The sequence below is a fragment of the Octopus sinensis genome, linkage group LG21, assembly GCF_006345805.1.
Source record: "Octopus sinensis linkage group LG21, ASM634580v1, whole genome shotgun sequence".
Lineage (NCBI taxonomy): Eukaryota > Metazoa > Mollusca > Cephalopoda > Octopoda > Octopodidae > Octopus > Octopus sinensis.
In genome coordinates this window covers 16,070,555-16,089,759 of record NC_043017.1, presented here as the reverse complement: position 1 = coordinate 16,089,759, position 19,205 = coordinate 16,070,555, and the positions used below count along the sequence as shown (strand labels likewise).

General features: G+C 40.6%; 2 protein-coding genes across 4 annotated transcripts in view; one reads left to right on the top strand and one right to left on the bottom strand.

Moving 5' to 3' along the window:
* Positions 1-1,330: 1,330 nt before the first annotated feature.
* LOC115222728 (glutaredoxin-C8-like) lies at positions 1,331-4,945 on the bottom strand. Its single transcript, XM_029793027.2, has 2 exons — positions 4,128-4,945; positions 1,331-1,693 (listed from the first exon to the last, which is right to left on the bottom strand). Exons 1-2 carry the CDS (start codon positions 4,380-4,382, stop codon positions 1,475-1,477), a joined length of 474 nt encoding a protein of 157 aa, XP_029648887.1. The 5' UTR covers positions 4,383-4,945; the 3' UTR covers positions 1,331-1,474.
* Positions 4,946-8,981: 4,036 nt separating this feature from the next.
* Positions 8,982-19,205, top strand: part of LOC115222859 (pre-mRNA-splicing factor 38B) — a 31,760-nt gene continuing 21,536 nt past the window's right edge. Inside the window, exons 1-2 of one of the 3 annotated variants that reach the window (XM_036511982.1) lie at positions 8,988-9,150; positions 10,743-10,843. The gene's annotated coding sequence lies outside the window, so the exon portion shown is untranslated. Of the gene's footprint in view, positions 9,151-10,742; positions 10,844-19,205 lie in introns of all 3 variants that reach the window. The other 2 variants (XM_029793211.2, XM_029793212.2) reach the window with 2 other exon arrangements.

Here is a 19,205-nt window from a genome sequence, read left to right as displayed (position 1 = left end):
AAGTTCAAACTACCCCACCAGTCAGTGAGGGACGGGGAGGTGGGTGTCAAGGGCCAAGGGTACTGCTTCGCATTTCTGAAGTAAATTGTGGAATATAATTATACATGTATATATAAATATAAATATATTATTCTTAAACAAAAATGTTGTTGATAGTGACTTTGAAGTTTTGGCTAGCTAAGCCATCATTGGACTAATTGTTTTTAGTATAACTGAACACAAAAACAAACATTAACTTAAATATAAAATCCCCCTTCAAACGTTGGGCAATCTGCTGTGCTTGTGGAGACCTGTCGAACCAAGTGAAACTGTAGCCGTGGCCGGTGCCAGTGCCATCTGACTGGCACCTGTGTCTGTGGCACGTAAGAAGCACCATTCAAGTGCTTGGCCCCATGGAGGCAGAGACAGGTGACCAACACCTTTGGCTTGTGTTGATCTGTCCAGCCAAGTGTGACCGTTGTCGTGGCTGATGCCGGTGTGAGATCAATGGCACCCATGCCTGTGCCACGTAAAAGACATCCACAACACTCTCGGAGTGGTTGGCATTAGGAAGGGCATCCAACCATAGAAACCTTGCCAAATCCGATCGGAATCTGGTGCAGATTACCAGTTTCCAGTCAAATCGTCCAACCCATGCCAGCAAGGAAGGCGAACGTTAAATGATGATATATTCTATAAAGACGTGTGTGCTATTGTGTATATGTAGGTATATTGCTGGGCCTTAGAGCACAGTTATTCTGTGTGGTTTGGCAGTTTATTTCATGACCATGTTCCTTGAGGTACAGTCTCTTTAGATAACTGTTCAAGCATATCTGTGTGTGTATGTGTATTATCATCATTAACATCATCATCATCAATACTACTCCCTCCAATTGAGGTGGGGAGGGGGTCTTGTAATACAAGTTACTTGGGGACCTTACTGATGCTGGTGCCACATAAAAAGCTCCCTTTCCACTCTGTAAAGTGGTAGGCATTAGGAATGGCACCCTGCCAACACAGAATGGAGCCTCACGCAGCTCCTGTCAAACCGTCCAACCCATGCCAGCATGGAAAACAGACGTTAATGTTGATGATGATGTGTGTGTGTATGTACATACACACACACATGTTCTCGTGGTTATCTCCCTTTACAGCAGTGATTACTTCCCCCTTTCATTTTCATCAGCATCAATGGAATTCACCCCCAAAATGCTGCTGCTTTACATAATCCCCCCCAAACAAAAGAAATAACAACTTGAAGGTTATGTCCTCCAGCATGGCCACAACCTAATAAATAAACCAATAGAACAATAAAATACTAAAATAAAATTAATAAGAAAACAATACCAAATTTCATAATACCGTTTAGTTTATCAGGAAATATTTTGGAAATGGTTCTCCCTATCAAACCCAGAAAGAATATCTGCTTTACACCCGTGTTATATACTCTATAGGGTCCATCATAACATACTCCTTTGGTAATTCCACTGAGTACCTAGAATAATCCATCAGTTGTCCCCTCTTCAAGTACAGTCTTTGGTGCTGGTTTCGTGACAGACTCCGATGTAGACAACTCTTGTGCAGGTGTTGGTACAGCCTCATCGAATATCTGTATAGCTTCAAAGATTTTCTCAGCCAATTTCCCTAATTTGTTCCAATAGAAGATTTTCTCTGGACCACCAAAGTACTTGCCACAGATAAACAATTGTGGTACCTTAATGTTTAAAAGATAATGAGAAAAATATATATATCAAAAGGATGTGTTATAATCCTATTCCACATATACAAAAACAGCCATAGCAACAATCCAACATACCCCCATCATGAGCTGCCCCACGGATATCATTGTGGTTTTGACACCTGGGCAGTACCATTCAATCCGGGGGTGTCAACAGCACTAAAATAAGTGTTGTTAGGGAACAGACCAAAGAAACCACAACCTCCAAACACTTTTACCCTATATACAACCGTATCGGTAAATAAATTCAATAAGTAAATTACAACCAACTCCTAAATACATAACTAAACAGTGACCAATCCATTAAGTCATACAAAAGTTATAATCCCTACCGTCTTCCATAGTATAATATAAAAATGAAAGCTTAATTACCACATTCAATCAATCAATTTATAGGCAGGATTACGCACTAACTTTAATAAAACCACAACTATATGTGTGTAAGGTACTGAGACACCTTAACGTTTAATAGAAAGAGAAACAAATATATGTACGTGAATATACATATGTATGTGCATGAGGTACCTTAGCGTTTAAAAGAAAGGGTGAAAAATACATATATACGTGTGTAAAGTACCACACCATTTGAAAGAAAACAAAATAATCGCTGTTTATGTGTCATAAAATTTATACACATCGTTAGGAGACATGATGCCATGCAGTAGTCCGAGATAAAATCTTTCCATAGACTGGTGTTAAAAACAATGTCTGTGAGAACGAGATGATCGCCGTCGTTGTAGCGACTCACGAGGACGACAACAGTCGCATTTCACCTTTGTTGGTGTTTGTCAACGCTGGCCACTCGAAATTCGTGCTTCAATACATGCGAAACAGTGAATAAAGTATACATATGTGTAATGTTTATGACTACAAAGCAATAAAAGCTACGGATTTCCCATTGTAGTTATTAACATTTGTATTTTGTTAAGACAATTATGAAACTACGTCCTTTATATTCGTTGATTTACACCAAAAGAACGTGCACTCGGTTCGGTCATCCGTTTAACTTTTATGTCCCTACAAAGACAGAAAGAAACACCCTTTGGAAGCTTCATTAAACACCATTTCTCAAATACACATAAATATCATAAAACTTTTAAAGTGCATAATATTAAAGTTACTACTCCTGTCTAGACAACATCGTAGTACAACAGAAAAAAGTATAAGATTGCCCCAGGGATCCCACTGCCACTCCTGAAATCGATCCACTTGACCACTGAAGGGATTCTGCGTTTCCAAATCAGTGGTTTAAAGGGTGATGAAACTCACAACAAACGATTTCAAGATAAGTTTCAATAATTATATGTTGTCTTTTAGATTCGGGAGCAGGGAGCACTGTCCATCCCTGTCCTGCCTTTATCTGGTGACCTCAGGTCAGGGAAAATTACCTGTCCATCATAACCTTGAATGCAACTGTCACCGTTGTCCTTGAGAAAGTACCCGAATGTATTGCATAACAAGAGGTATGAGCTTTCATACTTTTCTCACCAACGGAGCTCTTTATTTGGCTAATTTTAAACCTTTATTTGATAGCACTGTTCCATAATTTATTGTAAAATTTTGCTGATACTTCAGTGGAATTTATAATGAAAGAAGGGAAGACTATTCTACAAAGCAATGATTTGGAGAGACTCGTTAGATAAAGTAGTCCTTGATGTTCTATGTCTGAATGTGACGGGATTGTCGTGGCTGGATCACATTTGATCATAGGTCTGCTTGATCAAGGGTGGCCGACGACTAAACAAGGACACACTATATAACGTAGTCCTAGACGTACTTTCAGCTTTGACCAGGAGAACATCAGCATAAAGGGACACATAAGGTATTGTAGTCCCTGATACATTAAGTCAAAGTAATATGAAATGGCCATGACAGAAATGCATTTAATCATAGGTCTTCTTGATCAGCAATGGCCTGGGGCTAAACAACAACAACAACAAGCGGATCCGTACTAACAGGAGTGGTTGTGTGCTAAGAAGCTTACTTCCCAACCACATAATTCCGGGTTCAGTCCCACTGCGTGGTACCTTGGGCAAATGTCTACTATAGCACTAGGCCGACCAAAGCCTTGCGAATGGATTTGGTAGGTGGAAACTGAAAGAAGCCCATCGTACATATTTATGTTTGTGTGTGTGTGTTTGCCCACCACAATGCTTGACAACCAGTGTTGTTGTGCTTATGACCCCGTCACCTAGCGGTTTGACAAAAGAAGCCGATAAAATAAGTACCAGGATTTATATATGTACATATATATATATATATATAGGTATTGGGGGCGATTCATTCGACTAAAAGTTCTTGAATGTGGTACCCTAGCATGGCCGAAGTCTAATGACTGAAACAAGTAAAATGCAAAGAAAATAAAGGTGAAAGGAAATGCATGAATGCCTCTTAATCTGTTTCCACTCACCTCACGGCTGTCGCTGAGACATAACACTTGAAAGTAATTTTCGATCTGAACAACGTCCTGTCTTTTATCGATGAAGACAATCTCGTAAATTTGACTGTCCAAATTTAATGGTTCCAGTAATTCTATGATACGCTGACAAGCGGGAACGTAACTCTTGCAGAAGAGCAAAACTTTTCTCTGGTTCATCTTGGCTTCGACAAAGCGTTCAGCTCCGGCCATTTTCTCACATATGTACACATGCAAACATAGACACATACACACGTGTGTGTGTGGTCACTCCCAGACGGTCTCGGCGGACGCCCTCACGCTTCAAACTCCGAATAGTTGTCGAGTAAATTGTGATCAGCTGATGTTGTGGGGGTCATTTTTCTTTTCTTAATTGCATTTCCAAACACAAGCGTATTGTATGTATGACTGAATGTGTATATATTAACTTTTCACCACATAGTCTACAGGTACAAATTTGTCATGCGTAGCATATTGCAGAGTAGTAGTAGTAGTAGTAGACGGTTCCAGATGTCTGTTCTTGTTACATCTGGTTGTCAAGGAAGCAAAAATTAGATATAAATTCAAGGGAAGTAACTTTGTAATTCGTATTTGTATTTACCTCCCTTGAAAAACTTGAGTAAACCCAGGATGAATTCCTGTTTCTGTGAGGTTTTGAGAAGAACCTGAAGACACTCCGAGACCCTTTCGCCTTTAGATACGAAATAGGGACCACTATTACCTTTAACATACCCTTTAACTTCACTGCCAAAAACGTCAGTAGACATTTCAAGCTTTTTTTTTTATTATAATTTCATTTGTATCGGCGCAGGGGTGGCTGTGTAGTTAAGCAGCTCCTTTTGAAGCCATGTGGTTTCAAGTTCAATTCTACTGCACGGAACATTGGGCCGGCTAATGCTTTATCAGCAAATTTGGTCGACGGAAACTGTGTGGAAGCCCTTCATTTATGCGTGTGTGTTGTGCTTATCCCCGCCAACTACTGGTTAGCAGCCAGTGTCGGTTTGTTTACGTTCCCGTTATTTAACGGTTCAACAAAACTGACTGATAGAATAAATACCAAAAGAGACTGATACAATAAGTACCAAGCTTTAAAGAAATAAGAACTGGTGTTGATTTCTTCGACTAAAAATGCTTGAAGGCTGTGCTCCAGCCTGGCCGGAGTCCAATGCGCGAAACGAGTAAAAGAAGATAAAGTATACCCGTGTCATCAAAACTAACTGTTTCTTTTCTTTCATATTTTACCCGTTTCGGTCATCGGACAACGGCCAGGCTGGAGCACAGCCTTCGAGAATTTTTAGTCAAAGAAACCAACACCAGTTCTCACTTCTTTAGAGCCTGGTACTTATTCTATCAGTTCCTTTTGCCAAACCGCTAACGTTACTGAGACATAAACACACAAACACCGGTTGTCAAGCGGTGGGGGAACAAAGACACACGTACATATATGTATGTATGTATGTATGTATGTGTGTGTGTATGTATGTGTGTGTGTATGTATGTATGTATGTATGTATGTATGCATGCATGTATATATGCACGTATGTATTTATGTATGTATCTATGTATGTATTTATGTATGCATGTATATATGTGTGCATGTATGTGTGTGTATGCATATATCTACATGTGTATTGTGTATATGTCTGTGTGCATGTATGTGTATATATGTATGTTCCCGTTTACCAAATCCACTTACAAGGCTTTGGTAGACCCGAGGCTATAGTAGAAGACACTTGCCCAAGCTGCCAGGCAGTGGGACTGAACCCGGAACCATGTGGTTGGGAAGCAAGCTTCTTACCAAACAGCCACGTCTGCGCCTAATATTTCGTTCAGTCTTAGTTCTTGAGAGATTGTTTTATATTTTTTTATCTTTTAATATATTTTATTTCGATTAATAAAGAAAATACTCGTAATATTTTAAAGTAATGAATGCAATTTTACAGTATTTGACGAGAACTTTGTTACCGAGTTTGGAAAGATGAAAGGCAAAGTTGATCTCAGCAGTATTTGATCTAAGAACATAAAGAATTGAAAAAAAATTATGGTGGTGGTGGTGGTGGTGGTTGCTCCAGTCCACTCAGCTGGCAAATACGAGTTGTACCTGTATTTCAAAGGAGGCTCATTCTGTATCATATTGAATCTCCCCGAGAACTACGTTAAGGGTACGTGTGTCCGCGGAGTACTCAGTCACTTGCACGTTAATTTCCCTGTTCCATTGATAGGGACAACCAAAGTGTCATCGTATTTGCTGACGGAATGCCATGTTACTCTCAACTCTCGTCGACCTTTCAACAAATTTGTTGAACGACCGCCCTTCTCCACCTTCACTTTCCTTTTCAAGTGAAACCTAAAAGAATGACGAAGGTTTGGCCAAAAATGAAGGTGTCTGTCTTCAAACCTTATAATTTGGACCACCACACAACCTCTTTTGTCAAAATCAAAAGACAGAGCAATGTTGCCAAGCACTCACAACCTCGTGTCAGTCGGGCAATGCAACCAGTGGAAGTTCCTCGCTGGTGTTTTATAAAGGGTCAGTGGTGGACCAGAGCGATGACATTTGCAGGGAAACTGGGCGCCGACGAAAATCAACCGGTTGATCTATTCTGGAGGACTTTTGGGCCAGAGCCCATGGATAATTTCCAGAAATCCCTGGTCTAGCAGCAGTGCTACTTGAGGACATTGTTGGTTCGAGAAAAACTCTTATAAGCATGGAAGTGCAGTCAGTTGGGCCTGTGCAGGAAGCATGCAGAGCGACCAAAATCTATTCCGCAAGCACTTGACCAGTGTCCGACTATTGCTGACTTATAGAGTTATGTCGAACATTTACTATCGCGCACAGGACAGATCCAACTATCTATGGTGAAGATCGTCACCGCCTTCCTTTGACCATGAAGGCGGGGGAGGGTGCAGTGCGGCCCGCGGGAGTTTCTGTATGGAGCACCTAATGAAGAATTACCTTGAATTTTTTTTAGCTGTGTGGCCTGCCTGAGGACGAGCAATGTCTCATGCAGTCCACTTCTCGAAAAAGGGTTGTCCATACCCAGCTTAGTCAAACAATTTGACCCTGGTCATTATTCTTTCAAGCCATTTATTTATTCCATCGGTCACTTTAACCGAACCGTTAGGTTAAGGAGATGTAAACGGTATGGGGGGGGGGGGAACACAAACACAGACACGTTCATACGCACACATAGTGTGTGTGTGTGTGTGGTCAGAACCTGAAACCATATGGTCGCAAAGAGAGCATCTTAACCACCACAGCAAATGAAAAGAGAAAACTCTTTTCCAGGTATTTGTTGCCGTTTCCAAGAAATGCTCACACACAACTTTCACTCTGTACGCGCCGTGATCTGTCTTCTTTCTTCGTTCTCTTGTTTCCGCTCTTCAAAAACAATTACTGCTTTTCAAAAAAAATCTCCCCTTTTATTAGATTAAATAATTACAGTCAGAAAATATATAAATCGTCGAACCCTGGTATATAACCAGAAGAGATATTTTTTGTATGGAAGTAGGAATGCGGAGTGTATTAAGACTTCATTTTATTCCAAGAATATTGCAGAACAGCATCCACGTCTTTTAGTTTCAATCTTCGATTCCGCAGTTTCCCTTCCAATTTGTCCACCACATCGACAATTTACTACACACACACACAATTATACATACATGCATACAGACAGACACACACAGATAGATAGATAGATAGATAGATAGATAGATAGATAGATAGATAGATAGATAGATAGATAGATAGATAGATAGATAGATAGATAGATGATAGATATTTTTCTTTTTTTTTACTTATTTCCGGCATTGGACCGCGGCCATCCTGGGGCATTTTGTTTGAGCGAATCAACCCCAGTATCATTTTTTAAACCTGGTACTTATTCTATAGGTCTCTTTTGCCGAATCGCTGTTACGGGGACGTAAACACACCAACACCGGTTGTCAAACAGCAATGCGGAACAAAGACAAACACAAGGTCTTACATAATACATACATACATACGACGGGCTTCTTTCAGTTTCCGTCAACCAAATCCAAATCCATTCTCAAGGCTTTGGTCGGTCCGGGCTATATAGTAGAAGGCCCCCACGGAAGATGGGGCTGAACCCGGAACCAAGCAGGTGGGGAGCAAAGTTCTTACCACACACTCGAGTGCGCATGTTTCCGAATCTCTTTCGGGCGAAATTCAGACAAAACGCCCTGTTTTTTATAAATGAATAAACATCACTACACATCATCGTCTGTTTTTTTCCTCTTTATATATATATCTATGTAAATATACAGACACAGATACACACATACACGTGCAGACATGGACGAAGAACAACAGACAAAAGAAACAAGTTCGTTCTGGAATAAGAGAATGTCCGTTTAAGAAAATCACTCAAATAAAAAAAAACAGTGCGTCTAACCCATTAAACCATTAAACTACTAAACTGTTACACCGGTAAACCCCGCTCCGCACTGTCTAACCGGAAGTGAATATTACACTTCTCTGTCTCTGCTTCTCTTTCTTTTTTACTTCTCTACCACCCACTCTTTCTCTCTTACTTTCCCTTCCTCCTCTCTCTTACCCTCTTACTTTCCCTTCCTCCTCTCTCTTTCACTCTGATCTGTCTTTTTCTAACTCTACTTCCCTCATTCTTCTCTGTCTTACTCTTCTTTCTCTCTTTCCTTATCACTCCTCTCACTCTTTTACTCCTTCTTCTACATCACTACCTCTCCTGTCTCTCTCTCCCACTCCTTCTTTACTCACTCCCCTTCTTCTCTCGCTCCTCTCTCTCTCCTATATACTCCTCTCACTTCTTTCCTCTCCGTCCTCCATCGCTGTCCCCCTCTCGCACTCAGTCACTATTTCTCTCTCTCCCTCCCTCGCTATCCTCTCCTATCACCACTCCTCACGCAATATCCCACACTACCGCCATATTGAACTCTCTGTTTCCCACCAAAGAATCCGTCTCCGATCGTCGTCTTCTTCGTGTTTCTTCTTCTTCGTGTTTTGCCTCCATTTCCCGTAAGTAACACAATTCCTTCCATTATCTCAGCCTCTCCGATTTCTCTCCTAATCCCTTCTCTTCCCTCTAATCCCATCCTAATCCGTCCTCTTATTTACCGTTATTGCATTTTATTCACCAACAAAAACATTTTCTCTCGTGTTTCACAAACAAAAAAAAATCACATTTTCCAATCAAAAGACGCAAAAAAACCCCTCAAAGAAACCAAAATTAAGCGTAAAATCTCGTTAAATGAACTTGTATTAATGGTAAATTCCTAACGAAGAGGCATGAATGTCGTTTATTCGTCCAAAGATTGTTCAGCTCCAAGTCCCAGGTCAGTCCTGATGTAACAAGAGAAACCTTACCATCATTAAACAATGTCCCGGTCGTGACCATCCTGTCTTCTATTCAGGTGTATTCTGTCTCTAATCACTTTATCTAGCACCTCTCCCCGTTTAAATCATTATCAAAGACTCTCAGCTGTGATGTTGGGAGGTGGATTTGGCTGCTGTTTCTAGCTGCTTCGAAGTTCCTTTCATCCGGGACGGATATGAAATCACAACGTGAGAAAGATCAGAGTGAAACTGCTTTAAAAACAAATTTCTTTTCGACCGTTTCTGTTTCACAATTGTTTATATATTAATAGCTTTGATTAATTAATTAATTATTATGTCTTTTTTACTAATTATTAAATATTTGAATCAAGACATGCACGTTTAAGACAACGGCTTTTTTGTTCCTCCATACCAGAAGTTCCACAGTATGTACATATATACACATATATATACACATATATCCTTAAACTCACCAATTGATTGAACAAATCATTAGTTTTTGTGTGTTAATTAAAGGTTATTAAGATTTCAAACCTCTTTAGTGGTTTTTAGGACACCCTTGAGTGTACCACACACGTCTGTCTGTCTCTGTACTTTTGTAAAGTCTTCAACCATGTGTTATCAATGTATGCACACATTATTATATATGTATGTGTTTATATACATATATATATGATACAGTATTATAGATCCCAGCCTGTCTTACCAATATGTGTCTACTTTTATGTAATTCTTCAACCATGTGTTTTCAACATTTGTGTATATATATATATATATATATATATATATATATACACACACACATACAACCGTGGGTAATAAAGGAGTATATTGTCCGTTTGAAGTGGATGCTTCAGTCCGTTGCTCCTTCTCAGTTCCTCACGTTTCTGCGTTCTTCCATTCCACATAAAGGAGGTCTATGAGATCCAAACACATATGTCTTGTGTTCGTGCCTTGTTATTTAACCCAGGTCAGCTCTGAAGTGGATAACTTAACAATAATCAGCAGCATTTTTAAAGTTCGGTGTTATTTGAGGAAAACTTATCTGTTATTTCTAGGAAATATCTTCCTGGCGAGAGAAATTCGGCCTTAGAAATAAACACCTCTAAAATACAACATATTTTAGTTTTTGCATAACTAAAAGGCAATTCTTCAGAATGTCTTTTGTTTCATTCCTTTATATTCTGCGTTCAAATTCTGCTGAGGTCAACTTTGGCCCTTCATCCCTCTGGGGTCGATAATATCAGCTAACCTCCTTCCCCGCAAAATTGCAGGTTTTGTTCGTAAATAGGAAACAAAGCTGCAAGTTTGCAGAATCATTTGGAAAAAATTCCATGAAGCAGTTGTTCTCTTTCCGAGTTCAAATCCCACCTAGGTGAGCCTTACCTTTTATTCCTTTGGGGGTCAGTAAAATAAAGTGCTTGTCATGTGCCGGGATCCGTGGCATTAATCTGCTCCCTCCCCTCAAAATTGCTGACGTGCCGAAATGAGAAACAGCAGAATCGTTAGCACTGCAAGCAAAATACTGCTGCATTCTGAGTTCAAATTCCACCAAGGTTAACTTTGCCTTTGGTCCTTTCAGGCTCATAAAAATAATTATCAGTTGAGCCGTGGAAGTCATTTGCAACTGACTCTCCCCCACCTGCTCCAGAAATTGCTGGCCTTGTGCTAAAATTTGAAACCATTATTATTAACATTTACTTGAAGTCTGAGGTTAAGATTTATGACCTTAACCTCAGATTTTTTCAATTAATGTCGAGTCAGGCATAATTAATTAGTTAATTAGGAGAGTCTTTGGATTGACATGTGTCACCTGCAGAGAATGACTCCCCCACCCCCATGAACACCTGTTTAGAAGATTCCGTCTGTACACCATCAATCTGTCTTGCTCTTGCAAATTCTGCCATCACTTTCTCTTCCACCTGCCAGGAATAGAGAGAGAGCCTCTGGTGTTGGTCAAATGGAAAAAGCCAGACAAGTGAACTCTGTTTAGTTTTGTGGTGTGTATTTGGGGGTAATCTGTCTGATGCTGGTGTGCTCTGTGAAAGGAAGGCCTCGTGCTAAAAGCAAACAAGCAAATTGTCTTCCCTCACCTGTCAATAAAAAGAGATGAATTTGAAATCAGAACTGACGGCTGTATGGTAAGAAGTTTGCTTCCCAACCAAATGATTCTGGGTTCGGTCCCACTGTGTGACACACCTTGGCCAAGTGCCTTGGGCCAACCAAATCCTTGTAAGTGGATTTAGCAGATGGAAACTGAGAAGTGCATGTCATGTTTCTCCTGCACCACTGCTTCACAACCAGTGTTGGTGTGTTTACATCCCAATGACTTAGAAGTTTGGCAAAAGTGACTGACAGAATAATTACCAGTCTTTAAAGAAAAAGTCCTGGGTCAGTTTGCTTGACTGAATCAAAGAATATCCTTAACAACCTGTCCAAACAATGAGGTAATGGCTTATATTGTAAATATATTCTTCCAGGCCAACCTTTTGTAATTTCTATCTTTTGTTGAACCTGTAAATCATTTGAATGGTTACAAATTCCTCCTACACACCATTTTAGAATGAAATCATCTTTGTCTTAGCATCCCCTTTTCCATACTCAGATAGGAGTCAGGATGTGTTTATTGCAGGCCTGTGAAGTTGGAGTCGGAAACAATTAAGGGGTAGCTGGAGTCAGAGTCGGTATGGTTTTACTGACTCTGACTCACAGTATCTTTATTCTTTAATATAAACCATTTATAAGAGGTAGACCTACTCAAAGTACAAGCGTATGCTTTATTGGATGTGTAGACCACAATCACTTGATTACATAAAGAGGAGTCGGAGTCACCAACAAGTAAAGGAGTTTGAGTCCTTTGTCTCAACTCCACAGCCCTGGTCTATTGAGGCAAATTCTCCATGGTCTGTTGCCAACCCTCACTTCTTTCCAAGCAGAGTAATATTTCCCAACGGCCAGGCGTGTTTTTGCAGAATATTAGGTAACGGTGAACACTGCTTGTATGTCGGTGATACTTGTTTACAACAGTCATGTGATGTCAAGGCAAGGAGACATTCACACACATGTATGTGTATTTTTGTATGTACAATATATACAGCAGGCTTCTTTCACTTTCTGTCTACCAAATCCACTCACAAAGCTTTGGTTGCCCCAGGACTATAGCAGAAGACACTTGCTGGAGGTGGCACTGAACCCATGCAATTGGGGAGCAAACTTCTTAGCATTTTTTGTTCAGACTGACCAAATCCAGCCTTTCACACCTATCCTACAATGTCGTTCTAAAGATAAACAACATGAAGCATTATGTCTAACGGCAATCTTGATGCTAAACGGTCGGATGATGATTCTGTTCTTCCTGCCTGAATTCATTGCTATAAACCCCTGTCTTCCTATCCAACCTCTTCTGGGCATTTGTTTAGATTTCTTTTTTTCACATCCTTCATTTTGGGAGCAACAACACCCTATGCGACCCCATTCGTCTATCTGTTGCTGACACATCAATCCACAGAAGTTGAAGCACAAACATCAAAACCATCACTAGTCTGGCAGGGCCTCAAGATCTGACCATGGGTTCTGCAACTGTTCCAGTTAAAATAATTAAAAGCAATTATTATCTGAGCAGTTTATTATTACATCCACCCCACTCACAGAATTAACCTAGCTTCTAACTAGCCCTTCCTGGAATTTTTTTTTTCTCCCAAAGGGCAAAATAAGAGACAAATGTTGTGCGTGTATGCAGCATGATATTCTAGATGTCAATCCTCTCATGTTGCCTCAAATTGGTAAGGACAAAGAGGGGAGCATTTTCTCTGCTTTCAGTTGTGGCCATGCAGGAGCACTTCAGTTTTTTCCATATTACTTCCCATGTGACACCTTGTGCAGGTGTCTTCTACAGTATCCCCAGGCCAACCAAGCTCTTGTGAGTTAATTTGGGTGGATGAAGGCTGAGGGATACAAATCATTGTGTGTATACGTATGTATCATCATCATAGTTTAACGTCCGTTTTCCATGCTGGCATGGGTTGGACGGTTCCACCAGGGTCTGGGAAGCCAGGGGGTGGCACCAAGCTCCTATCTAATCTGGCAGTGTTTCTACAGCCTGATGCCCTTCCTAACGCCAACTACTCTGTGAGTGTAGTGGGTGCTTTTTATGTGCCAGGCGAGGCTGGCAACGGCCACGATCGGTTGGTGCTTTTTACATGCCACCAGCACGGAAGCCAGTCAAGGCAGGGCTGGCATTGGCCATGTTTGGATGGTGCTTTTTACGTGCCACCGGCACTGGTATCACAACTACAATTTCCATTGATTTTTTTTTTATTGATTTCGATTGTATCATTGCGTGTTTTTGTATCTCCTTTTGGCATTTTGTGATTGTTGTAAATGAATGGCATTATTTCCAATCATCTGCAAGAACATGTCTGGTCATCAGGAAATATTACCTTGCTTGGATACAGATGAAGGTTTGCAACAGGAAGGGCATCCAGGCATAGAAAATCTCTCAATAAACTCCATTCAACCCATGTGAGCATGCAAGGGTGGATGTTAAAACAATGATGTTTTTATCCATAGACACCACACTTTGCTTCCAGTGTAACTAAGGATGTCACTACACCTATCTGACCCTCTCATCTACATTGCATTGCTCATCACTCAACCTCTTCAACCCATCTCAAAACCTGTTCAGGTGGCTCATTTGACCAAATGCATGCAATCCACTCAGAAAAGTAGTTGGTGTTAGGAAGGGCATCCAGTTGTTAAAACCAGGCAAAAACTGAAACATGAGTGAGGTGAGGTCCTCTAACCCACCTAGCTGAGAAGAAACCTTCAAATATGTGCTGTCTGTAACTAGCCTGACCCCATCCAACCCATCTCAGCAGGGAAACAGATGTAAAGAAACAATGACAATGATGCTAAATGTGTGTTAGAACAAGGCTTACACAGACAATGAAGTACTCAGTATTGTTTGTGTTTTATGGCCAGATTGGGATATTGTGTGCTTAATCTAAAGCCAGACTATACTATATATGGAGAGAGAGAGAGAGAGAGAGAGAGAGAGAGACAGTGTGTATATATATAGATATAGATATATGCTGGTTGTCAAGTGGTATCCAAGAAATCAGAAAAGGCTTCCATGACGGGAGGAAGATGATTTAGTTAAGCAGTTTGGGTTAGGATGGAAAAGAATGGCACACTCAAGAAAGAGTTGGAAGTGCATTGTGACCAGCAGTGTGCAACCACATCTGATTGTCTGGTCGATACTGGGATACACATACACACGTGTGTGTATATATATATATATATATATATATATATATATATAAACATTCAGTGGAGTATATATCAAAATGTTTAAAGATTTTTTTTTTTTTTTGTAACAAACACTGTATTTAACTTCGTTTGAAAACCATTTATTTAGATTTTCAATTCCTGGCAGAATGATAGGTATTTATCTTCTAAATATCTGATATGGAAACGTGTGTCCAATAGCTGTGTAAATAAATCCTTTGAAATGTGTGGCTGTCCACATGGTTTGTTTCTTTGTAATGTCACTTATTCATGCTCTGGTCAGTCTGAGGCTGGCATAGAAGGCGCTTGACCCCTAGGTGCTCATAGGGAGTCAGTCTGGCTGCCCGTACTTCCAGTGATGTTTATAGCTTAAACTTTTAATCTTCTCTCTCTCTCTCTCTCTCTCTCTCTCTGAAAATCTGGGTATTTCAACACCTGTTTGTTGTCTCTTGTTCAATATTTATTTTAGCTTTATTGAAACTTTCTGTTCGATAACTGTAGAAATATTTCTGGACGAAGGAAACGGAGAGAGAAAAGTGATTGTTGGCACAGCGACACCATTATGTCGCACAGTGTTGTGTCGGGTTGGTTCAACTGGATCCAGTGTCATCGATGCCTCTTTTGTCAGTCCTCATTTCTGTTGTTGTGTTGAAATGTGTTTTTATCCGAGAGCTGAGTCAGTCTTCTCTTTGTCGTCTTTGGCTCAGAAGATTACTTCCAATCAATATGGTCTTCGGTTCAGTCCCACTGTGCAGCAGCACCTTCTACTACAGCCACAGGCTAACTAAAACCTTATAAGTGTGGGTTTCGTTGACAGACTGAAAGAAGTCCATTAGATGTATATATATCGTTAATCGTTATCATCATCATTTAACGTCTGTCTTCCATGCTGGCATGGGTAGGATGTTTTGACAGGAGCAGGTAAGCCAGAGAGCTGCACCAGGCTCCAGTTGTCTGTTTTGGCCTGGTTTCTATGACTGCGATGCCCTTCCTAATGCCAACCACTTCACAGAACGTACTTGGTGCATTTTATGTAGCACATGTGTGTGTGTGTGTATCCTTGTCTAGTCATCATGTGACGGTTGTAAATAAGCATCACTGTCATACAAGCGACACTGGAAAAATATTAATTAGCTTGGAAACAGGTGACAACAGAGAAGGGCATCTGGCCATAGAAAACTTGCCACCCACAAATGCCATCTGACCCATGCAGGCGTGGGAAAGTGGACATTAAATGATGATGATAATGATACATTATATAGAAACTTTGTCATTTCCAAGCAGCCATATCGAGGTTTCTTCCGTAATTGAGAGTGTGATCCCAGTTTGGTTGGAAGGTGACCACAGGGTCATTGGACATTAGGAGCTAACCAAATGGGTGGGGATTTTCACCAACATGAAAGGCAGGTTTCTGTAGAAAAACATTCCGGTCTTGATTACAAATGGAGTCTAAGTTAATTAACTTTATCATGATACACTCTTACTACTATGTCTCTCAATTGGATAAGTCATACTTGGCTTACGATGATGGATGTGCTTCATCATCATCATCATCATCATCAGCTGTCATTGCATTTATATATATAAATATGGCTCAGTGGTTATAGCTTCTGGCTCACTCACAATCACGAGTTCAATTTTCGGATCGGGCTGTGTGTTGAGTTTTTGAGCAAGACACTTTATCTCATGTTGCTCCAGTTCACTCACCTGTAGAAATGAGTTGCATCGTCATTGGTGGCATGGAGACAGGAGGCTGGTATGCATGGGTGACTGTTGGTCTTCCATAAACAACTTTGCCCAGAATTATGCCTCAGAGGATGACTTTCTAGGTGCAATCCCATGGTCATTCATAAACGAAGGGGTCTTTATCCTGATTAGTTAAAGCACAAGGCTGTGAGGTCCCTTTACTCCAGCTTCACCAACGACTTCTTACCTTCTCTAATGCAGGTGCCATAAGGAAATATACCCAGTAACCACTGTGACGTGGTTGACAATAGGAAGGGTAGCCAACTACAGAAACCAAGCCAAATGACACCTGAGCATCTGTCTCTGAGAGCGATGATTCCCAATAAGAAATGGTTTAGAATCTGATGAACTGTCCAGCCCATGTGGTGTAGCCATACACCTCTCCAGCAAAACACCCATGCTTGTTCCTGTATTAAACTTTAGCTTCTCAGCATCTGCTGAAGGCTACTGCACCTCCCCCCTAATATTCCATGCCCTACTTAGTTGTGGGGTCTTTCCTCTTTTCCAAACTTGTCTTGCAAGTGAACCTGATGGCTTCACTAGTGCCGGTGGTACAAGAAAAGCACCCAATGCACACTGCAAAGTGGTTGTTGTTGAGAAGGGCATCAAGCCATAGGAAACCTGGCAAAGCTGAGGCTGGAGCCCAGACCCTTTAAACCAGCATTTATGACCCCTTGGGACAGGGTCCACATAAGATTTTGTTAAAATTTATGTGCAATGAATTGGTTATGCTTCTACAGAAAATATTTTAACAATTTTTTCAGTACAATTTCTAGTAATGTTCAGTTTTATAAATAGGATTTTTTTAAAGCATTGAATAATTATTGGGGCCCACACAAGTGAAATGGGGATCAAAGTGGTCCACAGGCAAAAGTTAGTTGGGAGCCAGTGTTAAGCCATCCGACCTGGTGCAAAGATGGGAAACTGGAGTTTAATGATGATTATAAGAGTGGATGTGCTGAATACATGACAGATTAGTCTCTCAGGTTGCAGTTGTTGGTAGTATCCATTGTGAAGATCCCATTGCTGTGGGATTCTCTAGAGAAATGGGTGTAACCGAGAGTTATTGTATGAAGAAGAGCAAAGCCAGAAAGAGAGGTGAATGAGAGGCAGAAAGCTAGTTTATTTCGTATCCGTTACAATTGTAATGGATATGAAATAATTGAAATACCAACAACTTGCTTCCTATTCTTCTCTCCAACTCTACCTAAATATATCGAATAAAGCTGCTGTGAAGCACAACATGTAACCGAAGATCAGGCTCGTGAGCTGCACACCCTATTCCAGTCTTCAGTGTAGTACGATGCAGGGTCATCAACCTTGGGATAGGCCAGTGTGCAGAATACTCGCCAACTAATAGAAATGATAACCCTCTCTACTCTAGGCACAAGGTCTGGAATTTGCGGAGAGGGGATGAGTCGATTGTATCAACCCCAGTGCATAACCGGTACTTATTTTAATGAATGGATGAAAGACGAAAGTCAACCATGGCAGAATTTGAACTCAGAAGCATTTCACCTGAAGTGCTAACGATTCTACCAGCTCACCACCTTGGAAAGAATTATAATAATAAAAAGAAAAACAGGTATGGATGTCAATGCTTTACAGAGCATACAAACGTTTTCGCGCATGTGTATGTGTGTGTGTGTGTGTGTGTGTATATAATATATACACACAACACAACAGAATATGATTGTCTAGCAGCCCCAAGTCCATCCTTTGATGCACCTTACCTTTTCAAAATGATAGGGGTGTGTTAGAGGATCAGAATCGAAATCGATCAATGGAAATTGCAGATGAGTTACCAGTGCCGGTGGCATGTAAGAGAACCATCCGTTCGTGACCGTTGCCAGCGCCGCCCAGACTGGCCTCGTGCCGGTGGCACGTAAAAAGCACCCACTACACTCACGGAGTGGTTGGCGTTAGGAAGGGCATCCAGCCGTAGAAACACTGCCATATCTGACTAGGCCTGATGAAGCCTTCTGGCTTCACAGACCCCAGTTGAAACGGACGCTAAACGATGATGATGATGATGTGTTACAAGGGTGAGAGAGTTGGCTATTTCTATCAGGTTGAGTAGCCACATTCTTCGTCACATGTAGAACTCATTTCAGCAAATGTAACATAAATAGTAAATGATGTTCATCTTTATTGATGCTTTACTAATGAGAACAATTACCTCAGTTTGTGGGGGAAGAAGTTTCTCTCTCTATTGTATATTTTGTTGAGGCTGTTGTAGTTTAGATGTGATTATAATATCTATTTCAATATATATATATATATATATATATATATATATGTGTGTGTGTGTATATGTGACCGCATGTGTACCATTGTCGATTTTTTTTTTTTCCTCTGTCTTCCCTTCTCCTGTGTTTCCGACGAAGAGCTCTGCTCGAAACGTTAAACCCTCCTTCTTTCCTGAGCGTCCAATAATACTATATTTGTTCCACGTCCTCGCATTGTTGTGTTTTTTTTGTGCTTTCATGTTTGGATTAACTCTATGTGTATATATATATATATATATATATTATATAAAATCCGTTCTGTCTGTGTGTCTTCTCAGATCTCGGGCATCCTCCATCCTATTGTGCTCAAATTTGATATGTAGATACCAACGATATCAGGGCGTGTATAAGTCTTGAAAAAATTGCAAAAATTAATTCCAGGTGAGAATGCAATCAATAAAGCCATGGGAAATCGTT

Excerpts from the sequence above, each read along its gene's own strand:
- LOC115222728 (XM_029793027.2), bottom strand. The coding sequence starts at position 4,382 with ATGTGTCTATGTTTGCATGTGTACATATGTGAGAAAATGGCCGGAGCT. Across the intron at positions 1,694-4,127 it reads GTCTCAGCGACAGCCGTGAG|GTACCACAATTGTTTATCTG; the intron begins GTGAGTGGAAAC and ends TTAAACATTAAG.